Below are 23,009 nucleotides of genomic sequence, written 5' to 3'. Positions count from 1 at the left end.
CAGACACACAAGAGCTGACAGCAGCATACACACACAGACACACACGAGAGCTGACAGCAGTATACACACACAGACACACACAAGAGCTGACAGCAGTATACACACACACACAGACACACACGAGAGCTGACAGCAGTATACACACACAGACACACACACATGAGAGCTGACAGCAGTATACACACACAGACACACAAGAGCTGACAGCAGCATACACACACAGACACACACGAGAGCTGACAGCAGTATACACACACAGACACACACGAGAGCTGACAGCAGTATACACACACAGACACACACGAGAGCTGACAGCAGTATACACACACACAGACACACACACAGGAAAGCTGACAGTAGTATACACACACACAGACACACACGAGAGCTGACAGCAGTATACACACACAGACACACACAAGGGAGCTGACAGCAGTATATACACACACACAGAGACACACACAAAAGGTGAGAGCAGTATACACACACACAGACACACACAAGAGCTGACAGCAGTATACACACACATAGACACACACACAAGGGCTGACAGCAGTATACACACACACAGACACACAAGAGCTGACAGAAGTATACACACACAGACACACACAAGAGCTGACAGCAGTATACACACACACAGACACACACACATGAGAGCTGACAGCAGTATACACACACACACAGACACACACGAGAGCTGACAGCAGTATACACAGACACACACACAAGAGCTCACAGCAGTATACACACACACACTGACACACACACACAAGAGCTGACAGCAGTATACACACACAGACACACACACAAGAGCTGACAGCAGTATACACACACTGACACACACACAAGAGCTGACAGCAGTATACACACACACAGACACACACACAAGAGCTGACAGCAGTATACACACACACAGACACACACGAGAGCTGACAGCAGTATACACACACACACAGACACATACACAAGAGCTGCCAGCAGTATACACACACACAGACACACACAAGAGCTCACAGCAGTATACACACAGTTTCTCCCCATAGGCGTTTTAAACGCCACTCGCTGTCCTGTGCTGCCGCCTGCTGGCAGCCCTGGGGAATTGCAGGTGATCGTCTTTGACTTGGCCGCCGTGCGCTTCTCTGAGCGACCTGACCCGTCCGGCCGGCGGGTCCTGTCCGAGGCGCTGCTCGCCCGGGCCGAACCGCAGTGCGTGAGTCATCGTGCGAGGCGTGCTGCCACACACACGCGCGCGTGTGCGCGGTCACGGGACAAAGGCGGGGGGGAGAGGGGAGGGGGCTGAGGGGGCGGGAGGAGAGAGAGAGAGAGAGGGGAGTACAGGTGTCTCCCGCCAGCCCGCGCGGCTCGGCTCAGTCGTCAGTGGCAGGGAAGCGCGTTACAACAGACACCGCGACCACACGCGCGGACAGGAGACAAGACACCCGGGCTTCCACGCACCGACAGACACCCGCGACCACACGCGCGGACAACAGACCAGAGACACCAGCGCCCACAGACACGGACAACTGAGGACACGCACAGACAGACACCCTCTAGTGCCCACGCACAGACACAGATTTACACGGGCGCACGGGTCGGTCCGGCGCATAGGTGTGGAAAAACACCACAGGGACTCTCGCGCTCCCGCCCCCGGGCGAGCATCGGTGTTCACGCGCTCGGGCACGCCGGGAGAGCCGCGGGCGGACACCCACGCGTGGACCGAGGGCGGAGCCGGCGGTGGTGCGTGGTCCAGCACGCACGGTGAGTGGGGCGGTACCCCGCGGGGCAGGGGGCGTGGAACGGTCACGGAATGTGGCAGCAGGTCGCCTCGCCGGATGGTCTGGCGAGACGGCGCGGCTGTCGTAGCGGGGGAGCCGCAGGGAGCTCTGGGAACGAGTCCAGCCTGGGGAACCTGCACGTTCCCTGTGTGTTGGTGTGGGATAGCGGCCATGGCCCTGACCCGCCGGCCCCGTAAATCTGTGTGTCTGTGTGTCTGTACAGCATGTGTGTGTGTGGGTGAGTGTGTGTGTGTCTGTGTGTCGATGTGCATGTGGGTGAGTGTGTGTGTCTGTGTGTACTTGTGTGTCTGTACAGCGTGTGTGTGTGTCTGTGTGTCGATGTGCATGTGGGTGAGTGTGTGTGTCTGTGTGTCTGTACAGCGTGTGTGTGTGTCTGTGTGTCGATGTGCATGTGGGTGAGTGTGTGTGTCTGTGTGTCGATGTGCATGTGGGTGAGTGTGTGTGTTTATTTGCATGTGTATGTGCACGTGTGACAGTCACGGTTCCACGCGGGGTCTTGCCCCCGCCGCCCGTTCAGTCCCCCACACCTGGGCGTGAACCCGGGTCTCTGGTAACACAGCAGGGCACCAGGGAGCTGGAGGAGACCTCCCCAGCCCAGGCAGCTGAGGACCCTGCTACGCGCAGGGAGGGCGCTGACGTCACCACACCAGCTCCGCTACACACGGCTGTGTGTGTGTGTTCGTGGTTCTGTGTGTGTGCATGCATGTGCCTTTGTGAAAGTGTGTGTATCTGTGTGTGAGTTTGTTGTTCTGCGTGTGTGTCAGTGCCTGTGTGTGGAGGTGTGTGTGTGGAGGTGTGTGTGTCAGTGCCTCTGTGTGTATCTGTGTGTGAGTTTGTGATTCTGAGTGTGTGTCTGGCTGTGTGTGTATCTGTGTGTGTCAGTGGCTGTGTGTGTATCTGTGTGTGTGTGTGTGAGTTTGTGGTTCTGTGTGTGTGCATTCATGTGTCTTTGTGGAGGTGTATGTATCTGTGTGTGTGTCAGTCCCTGTGTGTGTGAGGTGTGTGTACTGTATGTCAGTGCCTGTGTGTGTATCTGTGTGTGAGTTTGTTGTTCTGCGTGTGTGTCAGTGCCTGTGTGTGTCAGTGCCTCTGTGTGTATCTGTGTGTGTCAGTGCCTGTGTGTGTATCTGTGTGTGAGTTTGTGATTCTGAGTGTGTGTCTGGCTGTGTGTGTATCTGTGTGTGTCAGTGGCTGTGTGTGTATCTGTGTGTGTGTGTGAGTTTGTGGTTCTGTGTGTGTGCATTCATGTGTCTTTGTGGAGGTGTATGTATCTGTGTGTGTGTCAGTCCCTGTGTGTGTGAGGTGTGTGTACTGTATGTGTATCTGTGTGTGTGAGGGAGTGTATCTGTGTGTGTGTGGTGTGTATCTGTGTGTGTGTGGTGTGTATCTGTCTGTGAGTATTCAGAACCCCAGCCTGACAAGCTGTAGGACCGGCGCCTGACCCGGTTCTGGACCAGGTGTCTGGTCAGTATTCAGAACCCCAGCCTGACAAGCTGTAGGACCGGCGCCTGACCCGGTTCTGGACCAGGTGTCTGGTCAGTATTCAGAACCCCAGCCTGACAAGCTGTATGGACCGGCGCCTGACCCGGTCCTGGGGTGCCTGGCTGATGCAGTGTGGGGGACAGGGGTACCCCTCTCCCTGCTCACAGGATCTCGAGACGCTGTCGCTCATTAATGACGTGCTCTTAATCAGCGCAGCTCCTCTCTCCCCCCGTCAGCGCACCATGACTCTCTCCAGCGCCCCCCCGCATCGCAGGGGCAGCACCCCCCTGCCCATCAAGCACCAGCTCAGGAGGGAGGAGGCCGTGTCCGAGGACGGAGACTGGGCGTCGGGCCTCGCCGGGCCCAGCCCTCCGCCGATCGGCTTCAGCCCCGCCTCCGAAGAGGCAGGGGGCGGGGACAAGGAAGCGAGGGAGAGAGGCTGCCCCCCCGATAGGGATGAGGACGGACCAGTTCGGATCGCGCTCCTGGGGCAGAACGGGGTGGGGAAGTCCTCGCTCGCCAGCGCCCTCTCTGGGATAAACGACAGAACTGCATCCGTCGACTCCGACAATGTTGTTGGTAAATTAACACTGACAGAGCAGTGTGACACTCCAGGCTGGACTGGACTGACTGGACTGTGATCTTGATTAGTGATTCACTGAGATTATAATCAGACTCCACTGACACTGACAGAGCAGTGTGAGACTCTCCAGGCTGGACTGGACTGACTGGACTGTGATCTTGATTAGTGATTCACTGAGATTATAATCAGACTCCACTGACACTGACAGAGCAGTGTGAGACTCTCCAGGCTGGACTGGACTGACTGGACTGTGATCTTGATTAGTGATTCACTGAGATTATAATCAGACTCCACTGACACTGACAGAGCAGTGTGAGACTCTCCAGGCTGGACTGGACTGACTGGACTGTGATCTTGATTAGTGATTCACTGAGATTATAATCAGACTCCACTGACAGAGCAGTGTGAGACTCTCCAGGCTGGACTGGACTGACTGGACTGTGATCTTGATTAGTGATTCACTGAGATTATAATCAGACTCCACTGACACTGACAGAGCAGTGTGAGACACTCCAGGCTGGACTGGACTGACTGGACTGTGATCTTGATTAGTGATTCACTGAGATTATAATCAGACTCCACTGACACTGACAGAGCAGTGTGAGACTCTCCAGGCTGGACTGGACTGACTGGACTGTGATCTTGATTAGTGATTAACTGAGATTATAATCAGACTCCACTGACACTGACAGAGCAGTGTGAGACACTCCAGACTGGACTGGACTGACTGGACTGTGATCTTGATTAGTGATTCACTGAGATTATAATCAGACTCCACTGACACTGACAGAGCAGTGTGAGACTCTCCAGGCTGGACTGGACTGACTGGACTGTGATCTTGATTAGTGATTCACTGAGATTATAATCAGACTCCACTGACACTGACAGAGCAGTGTGAGACTCTCCAGGCTGGACTGGACTGACAGGACTGTGATCTTGATGAGTGATTCACTGAGATTATAATCAGACTCCACTGACACTGACAGAGCAGTGTGAGACTCTCCAGGCTGGACTGGACTGACTGGACTGTGATCTTGATTAGTGATTCACTGAGATTATAATCAGACTCCACTGACACTGACAGAGCAGTGTGAGACTCTCCAGACTGGACTGGACTGACTGGACTGTGATCTTGATTAGTGATTAACTGAGATTATAATCAGACTCCACTGACACTGACAGAGCAGTGTGAGACACTCCAGACTGGACTGGACTGACTGGACTGTGATCTTGATTAGTGATTCACTGAGATTATAATCACACTCCACTGACAGCGCAGTGTGAGACTCTCCAGGCTGGACTGGACTGACTGGACTGTGATCTTGATTAGTGATTAACTGAGATTATAATCAGACTCCACTGACACTGACAGAGCAGTGTGAGACTCTCCAGGCTGGACTGGACTGACTGGACTGTGATCTTGATTAGTGATTCACTGAGATTATAATCAGACTCCACTGACACTGACAGAGCAGTGTGAGACTCTCCAGGCTGGACTGGACTGACTGGACTGTGATCTTGATTAGTGATTAACTGAGATTATAATCAGACTCCACTGACACTGACAGAGCAGTGTGAGACTCTCCAGGCTGGACTGGACTGACTGGACTGTGATCTTGATTAGTGATTAACTGAGATTATAATCAGACTCCACTGACACTGACAGAGCAGTGTGAGACTCTCCAGGCTGGATGGACTGACTGGACTGTGATCTTGATTAGTGATTCACTGAGATTATAATCAGACTCCACTGACACTGACAGAGCAGTGTGAGATTCTCCAGGCTGGACTGAACTGACTGGACTGTGATCTTGATTAGTGATTCACTGAGATTATAATCAGACTCCACTGACACTGACAGAGCAGTGTGAGACTCTCCAGGCTGGACTGGACTGACTGGACTGTGATCTTGATTAGTGATTAACTGAGATTATAATCAGACTCCACTGACAGCGCAGTGTGAGACTCTCCAGGCTGGACTGACTGGACTGTGATCTTGATTAGTGATTCACTGAGATTATAATCAGACTCCACTGACACTGACTGAGCAGTGTGAGACTCTCCTGGCTGGACTGGACTGACTGGACTGTGATCTTGATTAGTGATTCACTGAGATTATAATCAGACTCCACTGACACTGACAGAGCAGTGTGAGACTCTCCAGGCTGGACTGGACTGACTGGACTGTGATCTTGATTAGTGATTAACTGGGATTATAATCAGACTCCACTGACACTGACTGAGCAGTGTGAGACTCTCCAGGCTGGACTGGACTGACTGGACTGTGATCTTGATTAGTGATTAACTGGGATTATAATCAGACTCCACTGACACTGACAGAGCAGTGTGAGACTCTCCAGGCTGGACTGGACTGACTGGACTGTGATCTTGATTAGTGATTCACTGAGATTATAATCAGACTCCACTGACACTGACAGAGCAGTGTGAGACTCTCCAGGCTGGACTGGACTGACTGGACTGTGATCTTGATTAGTGATTCACTGAGATTATAATCAGACTCCACTGACACTGACAGAGCAGTGTGAGACTCTCCAGGCTGGACTGGACTGACTGGACTGTGATCTTGATTAGTGATTCACTGAGATTATAATCAGACTCCACTGACACTGACAGAGCAGTGTGAGACTCTCCAGGCTGGACTGGACTGACTGGACTGTGATCTTGATTAGTGATTAACTGAGATTATAATCAGACTCCACTGACACTGACAGAGCAGTGTGAGACTCTCCAGGCTGGACTGGACTGACTGGACTGTGATCTTGATTAGTGATTAACTGGGATTATAATCAGACTCCACTGACACTGACTGAGCAGTGTGAGACTCTCCAGGCTGGACTGGACTGACTGGACTGTGATCTTGATTAGTGATTAACTGGGATTATAATCAGACTCCACTGACACTGACAGAGCAGTGTGAGACTCTCCAGGCTGGACTGGACTGACTGGACTGTGATCTTGATTAGTGATTCACTGAGATTATAATCAGACTCCACTGACACTGACAGAGCAGTGTGAGACTCTCCAGGCTGGACTGGACTGACTGGACTGTGATCTTGATTAGTGATTCACTGAGATTATAATCAGACTCCACTGACACTGACAGAGCAGTGTGAGACTCTCCAGGCTGGACTGGACTGACTGGACTGTGATCTTGATTAGTGATTCACTGAGATTATAATCAGACTCCACTGACACTGACAGAGCAGTGTGAGACTCTCCAGGCTGGACTGGACTGACTGGACTGTGATCTTGATTAGTTATTAACTGAGAGTATAATCAGACTCCACTGACACTGACAGAGCAGTGTGAGACTCTCCAGGCTGGACTGACTGGACTGTGATCTTGATTAGTGATTCACTGAGATTATAATCAGACTCCACTGACACTGACAGAGCAGTGTGAGACTCTCCAGGCTGGACTGGACTGACTGGACTGTGATCTTGATTAGTGATTCACTGAGATTATAATCAGACTCCACTGACACTGACAGAGTAGTGTGAGACATTACAGACTAGACTGAATGTACATTGACCATATTTTTATTTTAAATTATAATTCTAAAGCATTAAACAACTACTGATTATAATCTATACCAAGGAATTAAAGGCTGATGTGACTCTATTCCAGAAGATGGATATGTGAGGACAGTGATAGTGGATGAAGAGGAGGTAACCGTCATTGTATACGACAACTGGAAACAGGTGGATCTCCGTCCCTATCTCTGAGATTGTGTTTAGTTGGTTCTGTTTTTTATCTATCAATCAGTGTGTCTGTATTAACCCCTCTCTCTCAGTGCAGTGTTAATGTACTGGAGTGTCCAGTCAGTCAGTGTGTCTGTATGAACCCCTCTCTCTCAGTGCAGTGTTAATGTACTGGAGTGTCCAGTCAGTCAGTGTGTCTGTATGAACCCCTCTCTCTCAGTACAGTGTTAATGTACTGGAGTGTCCAGTCAGTGTGTCTGTATGAACCCCTCTCTCTCAGTGCAGTGTTAATGTACTGGAGTGTCCAGTCAGTGTGTCTGTATGAACCCCTCTCTCTCAGTGCAGTGTTAATGTACTGGAGTGTCCAGTCAGTGTGTCTGTATGAACCCCTCTCTCTCAGTGCAGTGTTAATGTACTGGAGTGTCCAGTCAGTGTGTCTGTATGAACCCCTCTCTCTCAGTGCAGTGTTAATGTACTGGAGTGTCCAGTCAGTCAGTGTGTCTGTATGAACCCCTCTCTCTCAGTGCAGTGTTACTGTACTGGAGTGTCCAGTCAGTCAGTGTGTCTGTATGAACCCCTCTCTCTCAGTGCAGTGTTAATGTACTGGAGTGTCCAGTCAGTGTGTCTGTATGAACCCCTCTCTCTCAGTGCAGTGTTAATGTACTGGAGTGTCCAGTCAGTGTGTCTGTATGAACCCCTCTCTCTCAGTGCAGTGTTAATGTACTGGAGTGTCCAGTCAGTCAGTGTGTCTGTATGAACCCCTCTCTCTCAGTGCAGTGTTAATGTACTGGAGTGTCCAGTCAGTGTGTCTGTATGAACCCCTCTCTCTCAGTGCAGTGTTAATGTACTGGAGTGTCCAGTCAGTCAGTGTGTCTGTATGAACCCCTCTCTCTCAGTGCAGTGTTAATGTACTGGAGTGTCCAGTCAGTCAGTGTGTCTGTATGAACCCCTCTCTCTCAGTGCAGTGTTAATGTACTGGAGTGTCCAGTCAGTCAGTGTGTCTCTATTAACCCCTCTCTCTCCAACAGGACCTGTCGTTGCTGAACTGTGAAGTGTGTTTGCTGGTGTTCTCAGTGACAGACAGGCGCAGTTTCCATCGTGCAGCACAACTCCGCCTCCAACTGCGCGAGAGTCACCCCCAAACCCCCATCATCCTCGTGGGGAACAAGACTGACCTGGTGAGGTCACGGGAGGTCAGCGCAGAGGGTGAGCCAGCTTTGTGTTGTGGCTTCATGCAATGAAATGTCTTTATACAGTATGTCTCAGTGGACACTCTGCTGTACAGGCTGGTCTCCCCTTCATTCTGATGAGGTACACTTTCTCTCTCCCCTGATCTGTGCAGGTTGGGGTACAGTCTGGGGTACAGTCTCTCTCCCCTGATCTGTGCAGGTTGGGGTACAGTCTGGGGTACAGTTTCTCTCTCCCTGATCTGCTGTGCAGGTTGGGGTACAGTCTGGGGTACAGTTTCTCTCTCCCCTGATCTGTGCAGGTTGGGGTACAGTCTGGGGTATAGTTTCTCTCTCTCCTGATCTGTGCAGGTTGGGGTACAGTCTGGGGTACAGTTTCTCTCTCCTCCTGATCTGTGTAGGTTGGGGTACAGTCTGGGGTACAGTTTCTCTCTACTGCTCCTGATCTGTGCAGGTTGGGGTACAGTCTGGAATACATTTTCTCTCTCCTCCTGCTCTGTGCAGGTTGGGGTACAGTTTCTCTCTGTTCCCCTGCTCTGCTGTGCAGGTTGGGGTACAGTCTGAGGTACAGTTTCTCTCTCCTCCTGATCTGTGCAGGTTGGGGTACAGTCTGGGGTACAGTTTCTCTCTCCTCCTGATCTGTGCAGTTTGGGGTACAGTTTCTCTCTGCTCCCCTGATCTGCTGTGCAGGTTGGGGTACAGTCTGGGGTACAGCTTCTCTCTACTGCTCCTGATCTGTGCAGCTTGGGGTACAGTTCCTCTCTGTTCCCCTGATCTGCTGTGCAGGTTGGGGTACAGTCTGGGGTACAGTTTCACTCTCCTCCCCCTGATCTGTGCAGGTTGGGGTAAAGTACTGACTGGACTGTGATCTTGATTAGTGATTAACTGAGATTATAATCAGACTCCACTGACAGAGCAGTGTGAGACTCTCCAGGCTGGACTGGACTGACTGGACTGTGATCTTGATTAGTGATTCACTGAGATTATAATCAGACTCCACTGACACTGACAGAGCAGTGTGAGACTCTCCAGGCTGGACTGGACTGACTGGACTGTGATCTTGATTAGTGATTCACTGAGATTATAATCAGACTCCACTGACACTGACAGCGCAGTGTGAGACTCTCCAGGCTGGACTGGACTGACTGGACTGTGATCTTGATTAGTGATTCACTGAGATTATAATCAGACTCCACTGACACTGACAGAGCAGTGTGAGACTCTCCAGGCTGGACTGGACTGACTGGACTGTGATCTTGATTAGTGATTAACTGAGATTATAATCAGACTCCACTGACACTGACAGAGCAGTGTGAGACTCTCCAGGCTGGACTGGACTGACTGGACTGTGATCTTGATTAGTGATTCACTGAGATTATAATCAGACTCCACTGACACTGACAGAGCAGTGTGAGACTCTCCAGGCTGGTGCAGTGTTAATGTCCAGTCAGTGTGTCTGTATTAACCCCTCTCTCTCAGTGCAGTGTTAATGTACTGGAGTGTCCAGTCAGTCAGTGTGTCTGTATGAACCCCTCTCTCTCAGTGCAGTGTTAATGTACTGGAGTGTCCAGTCAGTGTGTCTGTATGAACCCCTCTCTCTCAGTGCAGTGTTAATGTACTGGAGTGTCCAGTCAGTGTGTCTGTATGAACCCCTCTCTCTCAGTGTAGTGTTAATGTACTGGAGTGTCCAGTCAGTCAGTGTGTCTGTATGAACCCCTCTCTCTCAGTGCAGTGTTAATGTACTGGAGTGTCCAGTCAGTGCGTCTGTATGAACCCCTCTCTCTCAGTGCAGTGTTAATGTACTGGAGTGTCCAGTCAGTCAGTGTGTCTGTATGAACCCCTCTCTCTCAGTGCAGTGTTAATGTACTGGAGTGTCCAGTCAGGGTGTCTGTATGAACCCCTCTCTCTCAGTGCAGTGTTAATGTACTGGAGTGTCCAGTCAGTGCGTCTGTATGAACCCCTCTCTCTCAGTGCAGTGTTAATGTACTGGAGTGTCCAGTCAGTCAGTGTGTCTGTATGAACCCCTCTCTCTCAGTGCAGTGTTAATGTACTGGAGTGTCCAGTCAGGGTGTCTGTATGAACCCCTCTCTCTCAGTGCAGTGTTAATGTACTGGAGTGTCCAGTCAGGGTGTCTGTATGAACCCCTCTCTCTCAGTGCAGTGTTAATGTACTGGAGTGTCCAGTCAGTCAGTGTGTCTGTATGAACCCCTCTCTCTCAGTGCAGTGTTAATGTACTGGAGTGTCCAGTCAGTCAGTGTGTCTGTATGAACCCCTCTCTCTCAGTGCAGTGTTAATGTACTGGAGTGTCCAGTCAGTGTGTCTGTATGAACCCCTCTCTCTCAGTGCAGTGTTAATGTACTGGAGTGTCCAGTCAGTCAGTGTGTCTGTATGAACCCCTCTCTCTCAGTGCAGTGTTCATGTACTGGAGTGTCCAGTCAGTCAGTGTGTCTGTATGAACCCCTCTCTCTCAGTGCAGTGTTAATGTACTGGAGTGTCCAGTCAGTGTGTCTGTATGAACCCCTCTCTCTCAGTGCAGTGTTAATGTACTGGAGTGTCCAGTCAGTGTGTCTGTATGAACCCCTCTCTCTCAGTGCAGTGTTAATGTACTGGAGTGTCCAGTCAGTCAGTGTGTCTGTATGAACCCCTCTCTCTCAGTGCAGTGTTAATGTACTGGAGTGTCCAGTCAGTGTGTCTGTATGAACCCCTCTCTCTCAGTGCAGTGTTAATGTACTGGAGTGTCCAGTCAGTCAGTGTGTCTGTATGAACCCCTCTCTCTCAGTGCAGTGTTAATGTACTGGAGTGTCCAGTCAGTGTGTCTGTATGAACCCCTCTCTCTCAGTGCAGTGTTAATGTACTGGAGTGTCCAGTCAGTGTGTCTGTATGAACCCCTCTCTCTCAGTGCAGTGTTAATGTACTGGAGTGTCCAGTCAGTCAGTGTGTCTGTATGAACCCCTCTCTCTCAGTGCAGTGTTAATGTACTGGAGTGTCCAGTCAGTGTGTCTGTATTAACCCCTCTCTCTCTGTCTCTCTCAGAGGCTCATTCCAGTGCTCTCCTGTTTGAGTGTCAGTACTATGAGATCTCTGCTTCTCTGGATCACTGCACCTCCGAGCTCCTCGAGGGAGCTGTCCGCTGTGCACGGGGCTGGTCCACCTGGCAACCAGGCAGCGGGGTCGGTGGTGTGTTTGGGCTGGTCAGAAGGGAGAGTCTGACCTCACGGGCTAAGAGGTTTCTGTCCAGTCTAGTTCCACGTTATCCCAGTAGTGCAGGACGATTCTTTCGGCAGAAGTCACGTTCTTGTCATGATCTTAGCTCTCTGTGATACTGAGAGGGAAGGAGAGACACTGAGAAGATAAGGAAACACTGAACATAGAAACCTATACAAGACAAAGATTAATAAAAACCCTGAAATAAACACTAGAGACTCTCTTTATAAAGAGAGATTAATACAGACCCTAATATAGACCCTAGAGACACCCCTCACACAGAGAGATTAATACAGACCCTAATATAGACCCTAGAGACACTCCTCACACAGAGGGATTAATACAGACACTAATATAGACCCTAGAGACACTCCTCACACAGAGAGATTAATACAGATCCTAATATAGACCCTAGAGACACTCCTCACACAGAGAGATTAATACAGATCCTAATATAGACCCTAGAGACACCCCTCACACAGAGGGATTAATACAGACCCTAATATAGACCCTAGAGACACTCCTCACACAGAGAGATTAATACAGATCCTAATATAGACCCTAGAGACACTCCTCACACAGAGAGATTAATACAGATCCTAATATAGACCCTAGAGACACTCCTCACACAGATAGATTAATACAGACACTAATATAGACCCTAGAGACACTCCTCACATAGAGAGATTAATACAGACCCTAATTTAGACCCTAGAGACACTCCTTACACAGAGAGATTAATACAGACACTAATATAGACCCTAGAGACACTCCTCACACAGAGGGATTAATACAGATCCTAATATAGAGCCTAGAGACACTCCTCACACCGAGAGATTAATACAGACACTAATATAGACCCAAGAGACACTCCTCACACCGAGAGATTAATACACACACAAATATAGACCCTAGAGACACTCCTCACAGAGATAGATTAATACAGATCCTAATATAGACCCTAGAGACACTCCTCACACAGAGGGATTAATACAGATCCTAATATAGACCCTAGAGACACTCCTCACACAGAGAGATTAATACAGACACTATTACAGACCCTAGAGATACTCCTTGCACAGAGACATTAGTATGGACCCTAGAGACACAATTAAGACATATTGATATAGGCCCTAATATATAAACAGTATAGATACAACTAACACAGTCACCAGAAACATAATTAAAGAAAAAGATGAATATATACTTTGGATATGTCTTCTTCATGAAGTGTGATTTTGACTGTTGTTGAGACAATAGAGTCACAACTAACACAAGCATTAATGCAATATCTAATTCAGACTAGTATTTATTCTGATTTTTGACCTCAGTCTATTCTGTCATATTTTAGTGGCATATATTGTACATTACACAAATCATATTTATAATTGTCTGTTAATAAGGACATAAGCAGAATCAACATTGGCACTAGCACTAGATTCTATAATATCCTCTCTACATGAAATTTATGTGCACAGTCAAATTAACTCATTACGAGGCAGAGCGGTGGCCCTGTGACTAAGGGTCTGTGCCTGTGATTGGAAGGTTGCCGGTTCAAATCCCACAGCCGGCAGAGGAATCCTCCTCGTTGGGCCCCTGAGTGAGGCCCTGAACCCCAACTGCTCCAGGGGCGCTGTACAATGGCTGACCCTGCACTCTGACCCCAAGCTTCTCTCCCTGTCTGTGTGTCTGTGTCTCATGGAGAGTAAGCTGGGGTCTGAGAAAAGATGAATTCCTAATGCAAGAAATTGTATAGGGCTAATAAAGCAACATTATTATTATTATTATTATTATTATTATTACATTATAGAGGAGACAGTAAGAGAGGTCAATAATACACACAACAGGACAGGAGACACAGTGAAAGAGAGAGAGGAGATCACAGAGAATCCCTCAGTAATAAACACACACAACAGGACAGGAGACACAGTGAGAGAGAGGAGATCACAGAGACGCCCTCGGTAAGAAACGCATTCGAACCGTCAGATGACAAAACTGCAGGAATGGAAAAGAGATTAATTTAATTTTAATTTTATGTCATTCTAAAGCCATCTCACCTCAATACTTTGAATTTCAATATCTGTAAATATTATGACAATACTGTATCGTACAGGACTTGGGACTAGATTGTCACACTTTAAAGAATAAATATGATTTTGTTCAGATTTCTTCTAGTGTGTTTTGTGATGCTTATTGATTGTAAAAACCTGTGTTCTAAAGATTTCCACCAAGACAGTCGGTTTGATAGCAACAGTCTGTCAGTGTGTAATTATGTCAGTTACTGTCAGACACCCTGAGTACATCACTCAGTCACTGTCTGTCAGTGTGTAAGTATGTCAGTTACTGTCAGACACCCTGAGTACATCACTCAGTCACTGTCTGTCAGTGTGTAAGTATGTCAGTTACTGTCAGACACCCTGAGTACATCACTCGATCACTGTGTCTGTCTGTGTGTAAGTATGTCAGTTACTGTCAGACACCCTGAGTACATCACTCAGTCACTGTGTCTGTCAGTGTGTAAGTATGTCAGTTACTGTCAGACACCCTGAGTACATCACTCAGTCACTGTCTGTCAGTGTGTAAGTATGTCAGTTACTGTCAGACACCCTGAGTACATCACTCAGTCACTGTCTGTCAGTGTGTAAGTATGTCAGCTACTGTCAGACACCCTGAGTACATCACTCAGTCACTGTGTCTGTCAGTGTGTAAGTATGTCAGTTACTGTCAGACACTCAGAGTACATCACTCAGTCACTGTGTCTCTCAGTGTGTAAGTATGTCAGTTACTGTCAGACACCCTGAGTACATCACTCAGTCACTGTGTCTGTCAGTGTGTAAGTATGTCAGTTACTGTCAGACACTCAGAGTACATCACTCAGTCACTGTCTGTCAGTGTGTAAGTATGTCAGTTACTGTCAGACACCCTGAGTACATCACTCAGTCACTGTCTGTCAGTGTGTAAGTATGTCAGTTACTGTCAGACACCCTGAGTACATCACTCAGTCACTGTCTGTCAGTGTGTAAGTATGTCAGCTACTGTCAGACACCCTGAGTACATCACTCAGTCACTGTCTGTCAGTGTGTAAGTATGTCAGTTACTGTCAGACACTCAGAGTACATCACTCAGTCACTGTCTGTCAGTGTGTAAGTATGTCAGTTACTGTCAGACACCCTGAGTACATCACTCAGTCACTGTCTGTCAGTGTGTAAGTATGTCAGCTACTGTCAGACACTCAGAGTACATCACTCAGTCACTGTCTGTCAGTGTGTAAGTATGTCAGTTACTGTCAGACACTCAGAGTACATCACTCAGTCACTGTCTGTCAGTGTGTAAGTATGTCAGTTACTGTCAGACACTCAGAGTACATCACTCAGTCACTGTGTCTCTCAGTGTGTAAGTATGTCAGTTACTGTCAGACACCCTGAGTACATCACTCAGTCACTGTCCGTCAGTGTGTAAGTATGTCAGTTACTGTCAGACACCCTGAGTACATCACTCGATCACTGTGTCTGTCTGTGGGTGTGTCAGTGTGTTAGTCACCCTGTCAGTGTGTCAGTCACTCTGCCAGTGTGTGAGTGTCAGTCAGCCTGTGAGTGTGTCAGTCAGTGACTGTGTCAGTGTGTCAGTCAGCCTGTGAGTGTGTCAGTCAGGCACTTTGTCAGTGTGTCAGTCAGCCTGTGAGTGTGTCAGTCAGGCACTGTGTCAGTGTGTCAGTTAGCCTGTGAGTGTGTCAGTCAGGCACTGTGTCAGTGTGTCAGTCAGCCTGTGAGCATGTCAGTCTGTCAGTCAGTGACTGTGTCAGTGTAGTCAGCCTGTCAGCCTGTGAGTGTGTCAGTCAGGTTCTTACTCAGAGACACAATACAGAACAACCCCAGGCGCTCAGAGAGGCAGAGAGAAAGGTGGTTTGCCGAGGCAGACAAGGTGACAGTTGCCTGGTGACTGTTGTCAAGGAAACCAGAGTCTGGATTCTTATGACAGAGGAATCCTCTCACCCTGCTTCTGCGAGGGAGGGAGAGGAGAACTGGAGGAAGAAGAGAAAGAAAAGTCATCTGATAACTGGGAGCAGATCAAATAATACAGAGCCAGGAGAACAGCATGAAATATTGAGTGTGTGAGTCACTATCTCCATGACTAATTTAGTGCTTCAGTTACTGAGAAAGTCAAACAATACCTTCATAAGTCAACTTGAGTTTCTAACGCAATAATAAACACACACACACACAACCGGACAGGAGACACAGTGAGAGAGAGGAGATCACAGAGAGGCCCTCAGTAATACACACAACAGGACAGGAGACACAGTGAGAGAGAGGAGATCACCGAGAAGCCCTCAGTAATAAACACACGCGACAGGACAAGAGACACAGTGAGAGAGAGAGGAGATCACAGAGAATCCCTCAGTAATAAACACACACAACAGGATAGGAGACACAGTGAGAGAGAGGAGATCACAGAGAGGCCCTCAGTAATAAACACACACGACAGGACAGGAGACACAGTGAGAGAGAGGAGATCACAGAGAGGCCCTGAGTAATAAACACACACAACAGGACAGGAGACACAGTGAGAGAGAGAGGAGATCACAGAGAGGCCCTCAGTAATAAACACACACAACAGGACAGGAGACACAGTGAGAGAGAGGAGATCACAGAGAGGCCCTCAGTAATAAACACACACAACAAGACAGGAGACACAGTGAGAGAGAGGAGATAAAAAATAATCATTTTCTGCATATCTATTTGCACTCATCTGAAGCTCCTTTAAGAAATATAATTTCTCTGCTGAAGTGTTCCTTCATTCGTGACTCTCAAATCTCTCAGAATGACTCACTCTTCTGGCAAAATTCCTGAGGGGGGGTGGGTGGCAGAGATAGAGAACCTACAGTACATTAACACTGCACTGAGAGAGAGGGGTTCATACAGACACACTGACTGGACACTCCAGTACATTAACACTGCACTGAGAGAGAGGGGGTAATACAGACACACTGACTGACTGGACACTCCAGTACATTAACACTGCACTGAGAGAGAGGGGTTCATACAGACACACTGACTGACTGGACACTCCAGTACATTAACACTGCACTGAGAGAGAGGGGTTCATACAGACACACTGACTGACTGGACACTCCTGTACATTAACACTGCACTGAGAGAGAGGGGTTCATACAGACACACTGACTGGACACTCCAGTACATTAACACTGCACTGAGAGAGAGGGGTTCATACAGACACACTGACTGACTGGACACTCCAGTACATTAACACTGCACTGAGAGAGAGGGGTTCATACAGACACACTGACTGACTGGACACTCCTGTACATTAACACTGCACTGAGAGAGAGGGGTTCATACAGACACACTGACTGGACACTCCAGTACATTAACACTGCACTGAGAGAGAGGGGTTCATACAGACACACTGACTGACTGGACACTCCAGTACATTAACACTGCACTGAGAGAGAGGGGTTCATACAGACACACTGACTGACTGGACACTCCAGTACATTAACACTGCACTGAGAGAGAGGGGTTCATACAGACACACTGACTGGACACTCCAGTACATTAACACTGCACTGAGAGAGAGGGGTTCATACAGACACACTGACTGACTGGACACTCCAGTACATTAACACTGCACTGAGAGAGAGGGGTTCATACAGACACACTGACTGACTGGACACTCCAGTACATTAACACTGCACTGAGAGAGAGGGGTTCATACAGACACACTGACTGGACACTCCAGTACATTAACACTGCACTGAGAGAGAGGGGTTCATACAGACACACTGACTGGACACTCCAGTACATTAACACTGCACTGAGAGAGAGGGGGTAATACAGACACACTGACTGACTGGACACTCCAGTACATTAACACTGCACTGAGAGAGAGGGGTTCATACAGACACACTGACTGACTGGACACTCCAGTACATTAACACTGCACTGAGAGAGAGGGGTTCATACAGACACACTGACTGACTGGACACTCCTGTACATTAACACTGCACTGAGAGAGAGGGGTTCATACAGACACACTGACTGGACACTCCAGTACATTAACACTGCACTGAGAGAGAGGGGTTCATACAGACACACTGACTGACTGGACACTCCAGTACATTAACACTGCACTGAGAGAGAGGGGTTCATACAGACACACTGACTGACTGGACACTCCTGTACATTAACACTGCACTGAGAGAGAGGGGTTCATACAGACACACTGACTGGACACTCCAGTACATTAACACTGCACTGAGAGAGAGGGGTTCATACAGACACACTGACTGACTGGACACTCCAGTACATTAACACTGCACTGAGAGAGAGGGGTTCATACAGACACACTGACTGACTGGACACTCCAGTACATTAACACTGCACTGAGAGAGAGGGGTTCATACAGACACACTGACTGGACACTCCAGTACATTAACACTGCACTGAGAGAGAGGGGTTCATACAGACACACTGACTGACTGGACACTCCAGTACATTAACACTGCACTGAGAGAGAGGGGTTCATACAGACACACTGACTGACTGGACACTCCAGTACATTAACACTGCACTGAGAGAGAGGGGTTCATACAGACACACTGACTGACTGGACACTCCAGTACATTAACACTGCACTGAGAGAGAGGGGTTCATACAGACACACTGACTGGACACTCCAGTACATTAACACTGCACTGAGAGAGAGGGGTTCATACTGACTGGACACTCCAGTACATTAACACTGCACTGAGAGAGAGGGGTTCATACAGACACACTGACTGACTGGACACTCCAGTACATTAACACTGCACTGAGAGAGAGGGGTTCATACAGACACACTGACTGGACACTCCAGTACATTAACACTGCACTGAGAGAGAGGGGTTCATACAGACACACTGACTGACTGGACACTCCAGTACATTAACACTGCACTGAGAGAGAGGGGTTCATACAGACACACTGACTGACTGGACACTCCAGTACATTAACACTGCACTGAGAGAGAGGGGTTCATACAGACACACTGACTGACTGGACACTCCAGTACATTAACACTGCACTGAGAGAGAGGGGTTCATACAGACACACTGACTGACTGGACACTCCAGTACATTAACACTGCACTGAGAGAGAGGGGTTCATACAGACACACTGACTGACTGGACACTCCAGTACATTAACACTGCACTGAGAGAGAGGGGTTCATACAGACACTTTCTACATTCTACGGCATATTTCCAGTCTGCTGTGAGAGAGCACATTTTCACAGGTTTGAGAGAAATATGTTTCTGAAAATCACTTCACTCTCAGTTGACAACTGTTATGTCTCTCACAGTGTGGCACTTACCGCTGCCTCTCACACAGAAACACACTGCCACACACACACAAGCTGAAGTAAGTGTCCTGGCAGATTTGTGTAGGAAGTGTGTCTGTTTCCATGGATATGAGCAATACTGAGACACAGAGGAGGAAGACGGACTTCCTGGAGGAGAGGAGAGAGGAGAGAGAGAACAGAGAGAGTGGAGATAGGGAGAAAGAGGGGAGAGGGAGGAGTGAGAGAGCGGAGAGAGAGGGGAGAGAAACTGGACACAGACAGACCTGGCTGTCCAGAGAGGACAGGCTCAGTGACCACAGCCTGGACACAGAGACTGGACACAGACAGACCTGGCTGTCCAGAGAGGACAGGCTCAGTGACCACAGCCTGGACACAGAGACTGGACACAGACAGACCTGGCTGTCCAGAGAGGACAGGCTCAGTGACCAAAGCCTGGACACAGAGACTGGACACAGACAGACCTGGCTGTCCAGAGAGGACAGGCTCAGTGATCACAGCCTGGACACAGAAACTGGACACAGACAGACCTGGCTTTCCAGAGAGGACAGGCTCAGTGACCACAGCCTGGACACAGAAACTGGACACAGACAGACCTGGCTTTCCAGAGAGGACAGGCTCAGTGACCACAGCCTGGACACACACAGATCTGGCTGTCCAGAGAGGACAGGCTCAGTGACCACAGCCTGGACACAGAGACTGGACACAGACAGACCTGACTGTCCAGAGAGGACAGGCTCAGTGACCACAGCCTGGACGCAGAAACTGGACACAGACAGACTTGACTGTATAGAGAGGACAGGCTCAGTGACCACAGCCTGGACACAGAAACTGGACACAGACAGACCTGGATGTCCAGAGAGGACAGGCTCAGTGACCACAGCCTGGACACACACAGACCTGGCTGTCCAGAGAGGACAGGCTCAGTGACCACAGCCTGGATGCAGAAACTGGACACAGACAGACCTGGCTGTCCAGAGAGGACAGGCTCAGTGACCACAGCCTGGACACAGAGACTGGACACAGACAGACCTGGCTGTCCAGAGAGGACAGGCTCAGTGATCACAGCCTGGACACAGAAACTGGACACAGACAGACCTGGCTTTCCAGAGAGGACAGGCTCAGTGACCACAGCCTGGACACAGAAACTGGACACAGACAGACCTGGCTTTCCAGAGAGGACAGGCTCAGTGACCACAGCCTGGACACAGAAACTGGACACAGACAGACCTGACTGTCCAGAGAGGACAGGCTCAGTGACCACAGCCTGGACACACACAGATCTGGCTGTCCAGAGAGGACAGGCTCAGTGACCACAGCCTGGACACAGAGACTGGACACAGACAGACCTGACTGTCCAGAGAGGACAGGCTCAGTGACCACAGCCTGGACGCAGAAACTGGACACAGACAGACTTGACTGTATAGAGAGGACAGGCTCAGTGACCACAGCCTGGACACAGAAACTGGACACAGACAGACCTGGATGTCCAGAGAGGACAGGCTCAGTGACCACAGCCTGGACACACACAGACCTGGCTGTCCAGAGAGGACAGGCTCAGTGACCACAGCCTGGATGCAGAAACTGGACACAGACAGACCTGGCTGTCCAGAGAGGACAGGCTCAGTGACCACAGCCTGGACACAGAGACTGGACACAGACAGACCTGGCTGTCCAGAGAGGACAGGCTCAGTGATCACAGCCTGGACACAGAAACTGGACACAGACAGACCTGGCTTTCCAGAGAGGACAGGCTCAGTGACCACAGCCTGGACACAGAAACTGGACACAGACAGACCTGGCTTTCCAGAGAGGACAGGCTCAGTGACCACAGCCTGGACACAGAAACTGGACACAGACAGACCTGACTGTCCAGAGAGGACAGGCTCAGTGACCACAGCCTGGACACACACAGATCTGGCTGTCCAGAGAGGACAGGCTCAGTGACCACAGCCTGGACACAGAGACTGGACACAGACAGACCTGACTGTCCAGAGAGGACAGGCTCAGTGACCACAGCGTGGACACAGAAAGTGTACCCATTCCTCTCTTCTCCTCTCTCTCCCTCCCTCTCGCCCCCTCTTCTCTTTCCTCTCTCCCAGAACGGGACAGGCTGCCCAGCCCTGTTGTTGAAGCCGATACCCTGGCTTCTCTCCAGACACAGCTGGGTGAGACCCCCCCAGTCAGGACAGGAGGCTCCTCTTTACACAGAGGGAGGTGGGGGTGTGGAACAAGCTGCCCAGCCCTGTTGTTGAAGCCGATACCCTGGCTTCTCTCCAGACACAGCTGGGTGAGACCCCCCCAGTCAGGACAGGAGGCTCCTCTTTACACAGAGGGTGGTGGGGGTGTGGAACAAGCTGCCCAGCCATGTTGTTGAAGCCGATACCCTGACTTTTCTCCAGACACAGCTGGATGAGATCTTGGGATCCATTATTTAGTAACAACCAGACGAGTCAGTGTGGCCTCATTCACTGGTACCCTGCCTGAAACTGCAGGTTCACCTGTACAGTATATACCAATTGAACTTCCTACTGGATCTCTCGCAAGGGAACCTTTATTAATCTTCTTCGTGAACAAATCGACACAGTATTATCTACACACGAGGTCCAGCAAGAGCGCTGTACAGTTTAACACAACATTACTGGACTGCAATTCTCCCCTTCCAATCGCACAGAGCACAGACAGGGAGAAACAACTCTGTCGAGAAAAAGAGAGCAGGCAGGGAAGAAATAAAAAGCGAAACACCGGTAAGATGCACAAACAGCAAAGGAGTGGAATCTGAATCGGAACACACGAATCAAAACAGACGCAGGTTTTGACTTCTCGTTGTCCTGGTAACGAAAAAAGAAAAAAGGGAGCGCTCCGCGTCTCGCTAGGGATTGTGGGGTGGTAGAGGTCCGTAGCGCGTTACGTCAGCGCCGCGTCCGTCATGTTTCGTTTCCGCACTTTCGAGCAGAGCTAATTCAGAGAAAGCCGGCCAGCGCAATTAAAAAGGAAAAAAAAGAGAGAATCCTATAACACATCGCCGATTCACTTCGGCGGGGGGTCGCATCGGACCAGAACCGGGCTGTCCCGTTCTGAGTATGGCCAAACCCAAGCTGATCGTGTTTGATTTAGGTAAGATCTCCTCCCCTACGCGTCTGTCAAACCCGAGGTGATCGGAGGAGAATTTCGTGCAAAGAAATCTACATGTCTGAACCCCTCTCTCTCAGTGCAGTGTTAATGTACTGGAGTGTCCAGTCAGTCAGTGTGTCTGTCTGAACCCCTCTCTCTCAGTGCAGTGTTAATGTACTGGAGTGTCCAGTCAGTGTGTCTGTATGAACCCCTCTCTCTCAGTGCAGTGTTAATGTACTGGAGTGTCCAGTCAGTCAGTGTGTCTGTATGAACCCCTCTCTCTCAGTGCAGTGTTAATGTACCGGAGTGTCCAGTCAGTGTGTCTGTATGAACCCCTCTCTCTCAGTGCAGTGTTAATGTACCGGAGTGTCCAGTCAGTGTGTCTGTATGAACCCCTCTCTTTCAGTGCAGTGTTAATGTACTGGAGTGTCCAGGCAGTGTGTCTGTATGAACCCCTCTCTCTCAGTGCAGTGTTAATGTACTGGAGTGTCCAGTCAGTGTGTCTGTATGAACCCCTCTCTCTCAGTGCAGTGTTAATGTACTGGAGTGTCCAGTCAGTCAG

At 49.5% G+C, this 23,009-nt stretch overlaps 2 protein-coding genes across 4 annotated transcripts in view; both read left to right on the top strand.

Moving 5' to 3' along the window:
- Positions 1–180: 180 nt before the first annotated feature.
- Positions 181–14,145, top strand: rem2 (RAS (RAD and GEM)-like GTP binding 2). Of its 2 annotated transcripts, none has more exons than XM_069188806.1 (5): positions 181–1,108; positions 3,518–3,860; positions 7,513–7,586; positions 8,615–8,792; positions 11,807–14,145. In XM_069188806.1, the coding sequence occupies exons 2-5, from the start codon at positions 3,524–3,526 to the stop codon at positions 12,091–12,093; spliced, it is 876 nt and encodes a 291-aa protein (XP_069044907.1). In that variant the 5' UTR covers positions 181–1,108; positions 3,518–3,523; the 3' UTR covers positions 12,094–14,145. The 2 variants fall into 2 exon arrangements, with proteins under 2 accessions (XP_069044907.1, XP_069044906.1); XM_069188805.1 differs by lacking the exon at positions 181–1,108 and adding an exon at positions 1,128–1,761.
- An 8,050-nt stretch (positions 14,146–22,195) lies between these two features.
- Positions 22,196–23,009, top strand: part of mdp1 (magnesium dependent phosphatase 1) — a 7,173-nt gene continuing 6,359 nt past the window's right edge. The window contains exon 1 of one of the 2 annotated variants that reach the window (XM_069188803.1): positions 22,196–22,450. In XM_069188803.1, coding sequence (XP_069044904.1) covers positions 22,417–22,450 — 34 coding nt within the window. In that variant the 5' untranslated portion in view covers positions 22,196–22,416. The remainder of the gene's footprint in view (positions 22,451–23,009) is intronic. The other variant, XM_069188804.1, reaches the window with a different exon arrangement.

This window comes from Lepisosteus oculatus, chromosome 4 (genome assembly GCF_040954835.1).
Source record: "Lepisosteus oculatus isolate fLepOcu1 chromosome 4, fLepOcu1.hap2, whole genome shotgun sequence".
Taxonomy (NCBI): Eukaryota; Metazoa; Chordata; class Actinopteri; order Semionotiformes; family Lepisosteidae; genus Lepisosteus; species Lepisosteus oculatus.
Note: the sequence above shows the minus strand (reverse complement) of the source record. Positions and strands in the feature narration are given on the sequence as shown.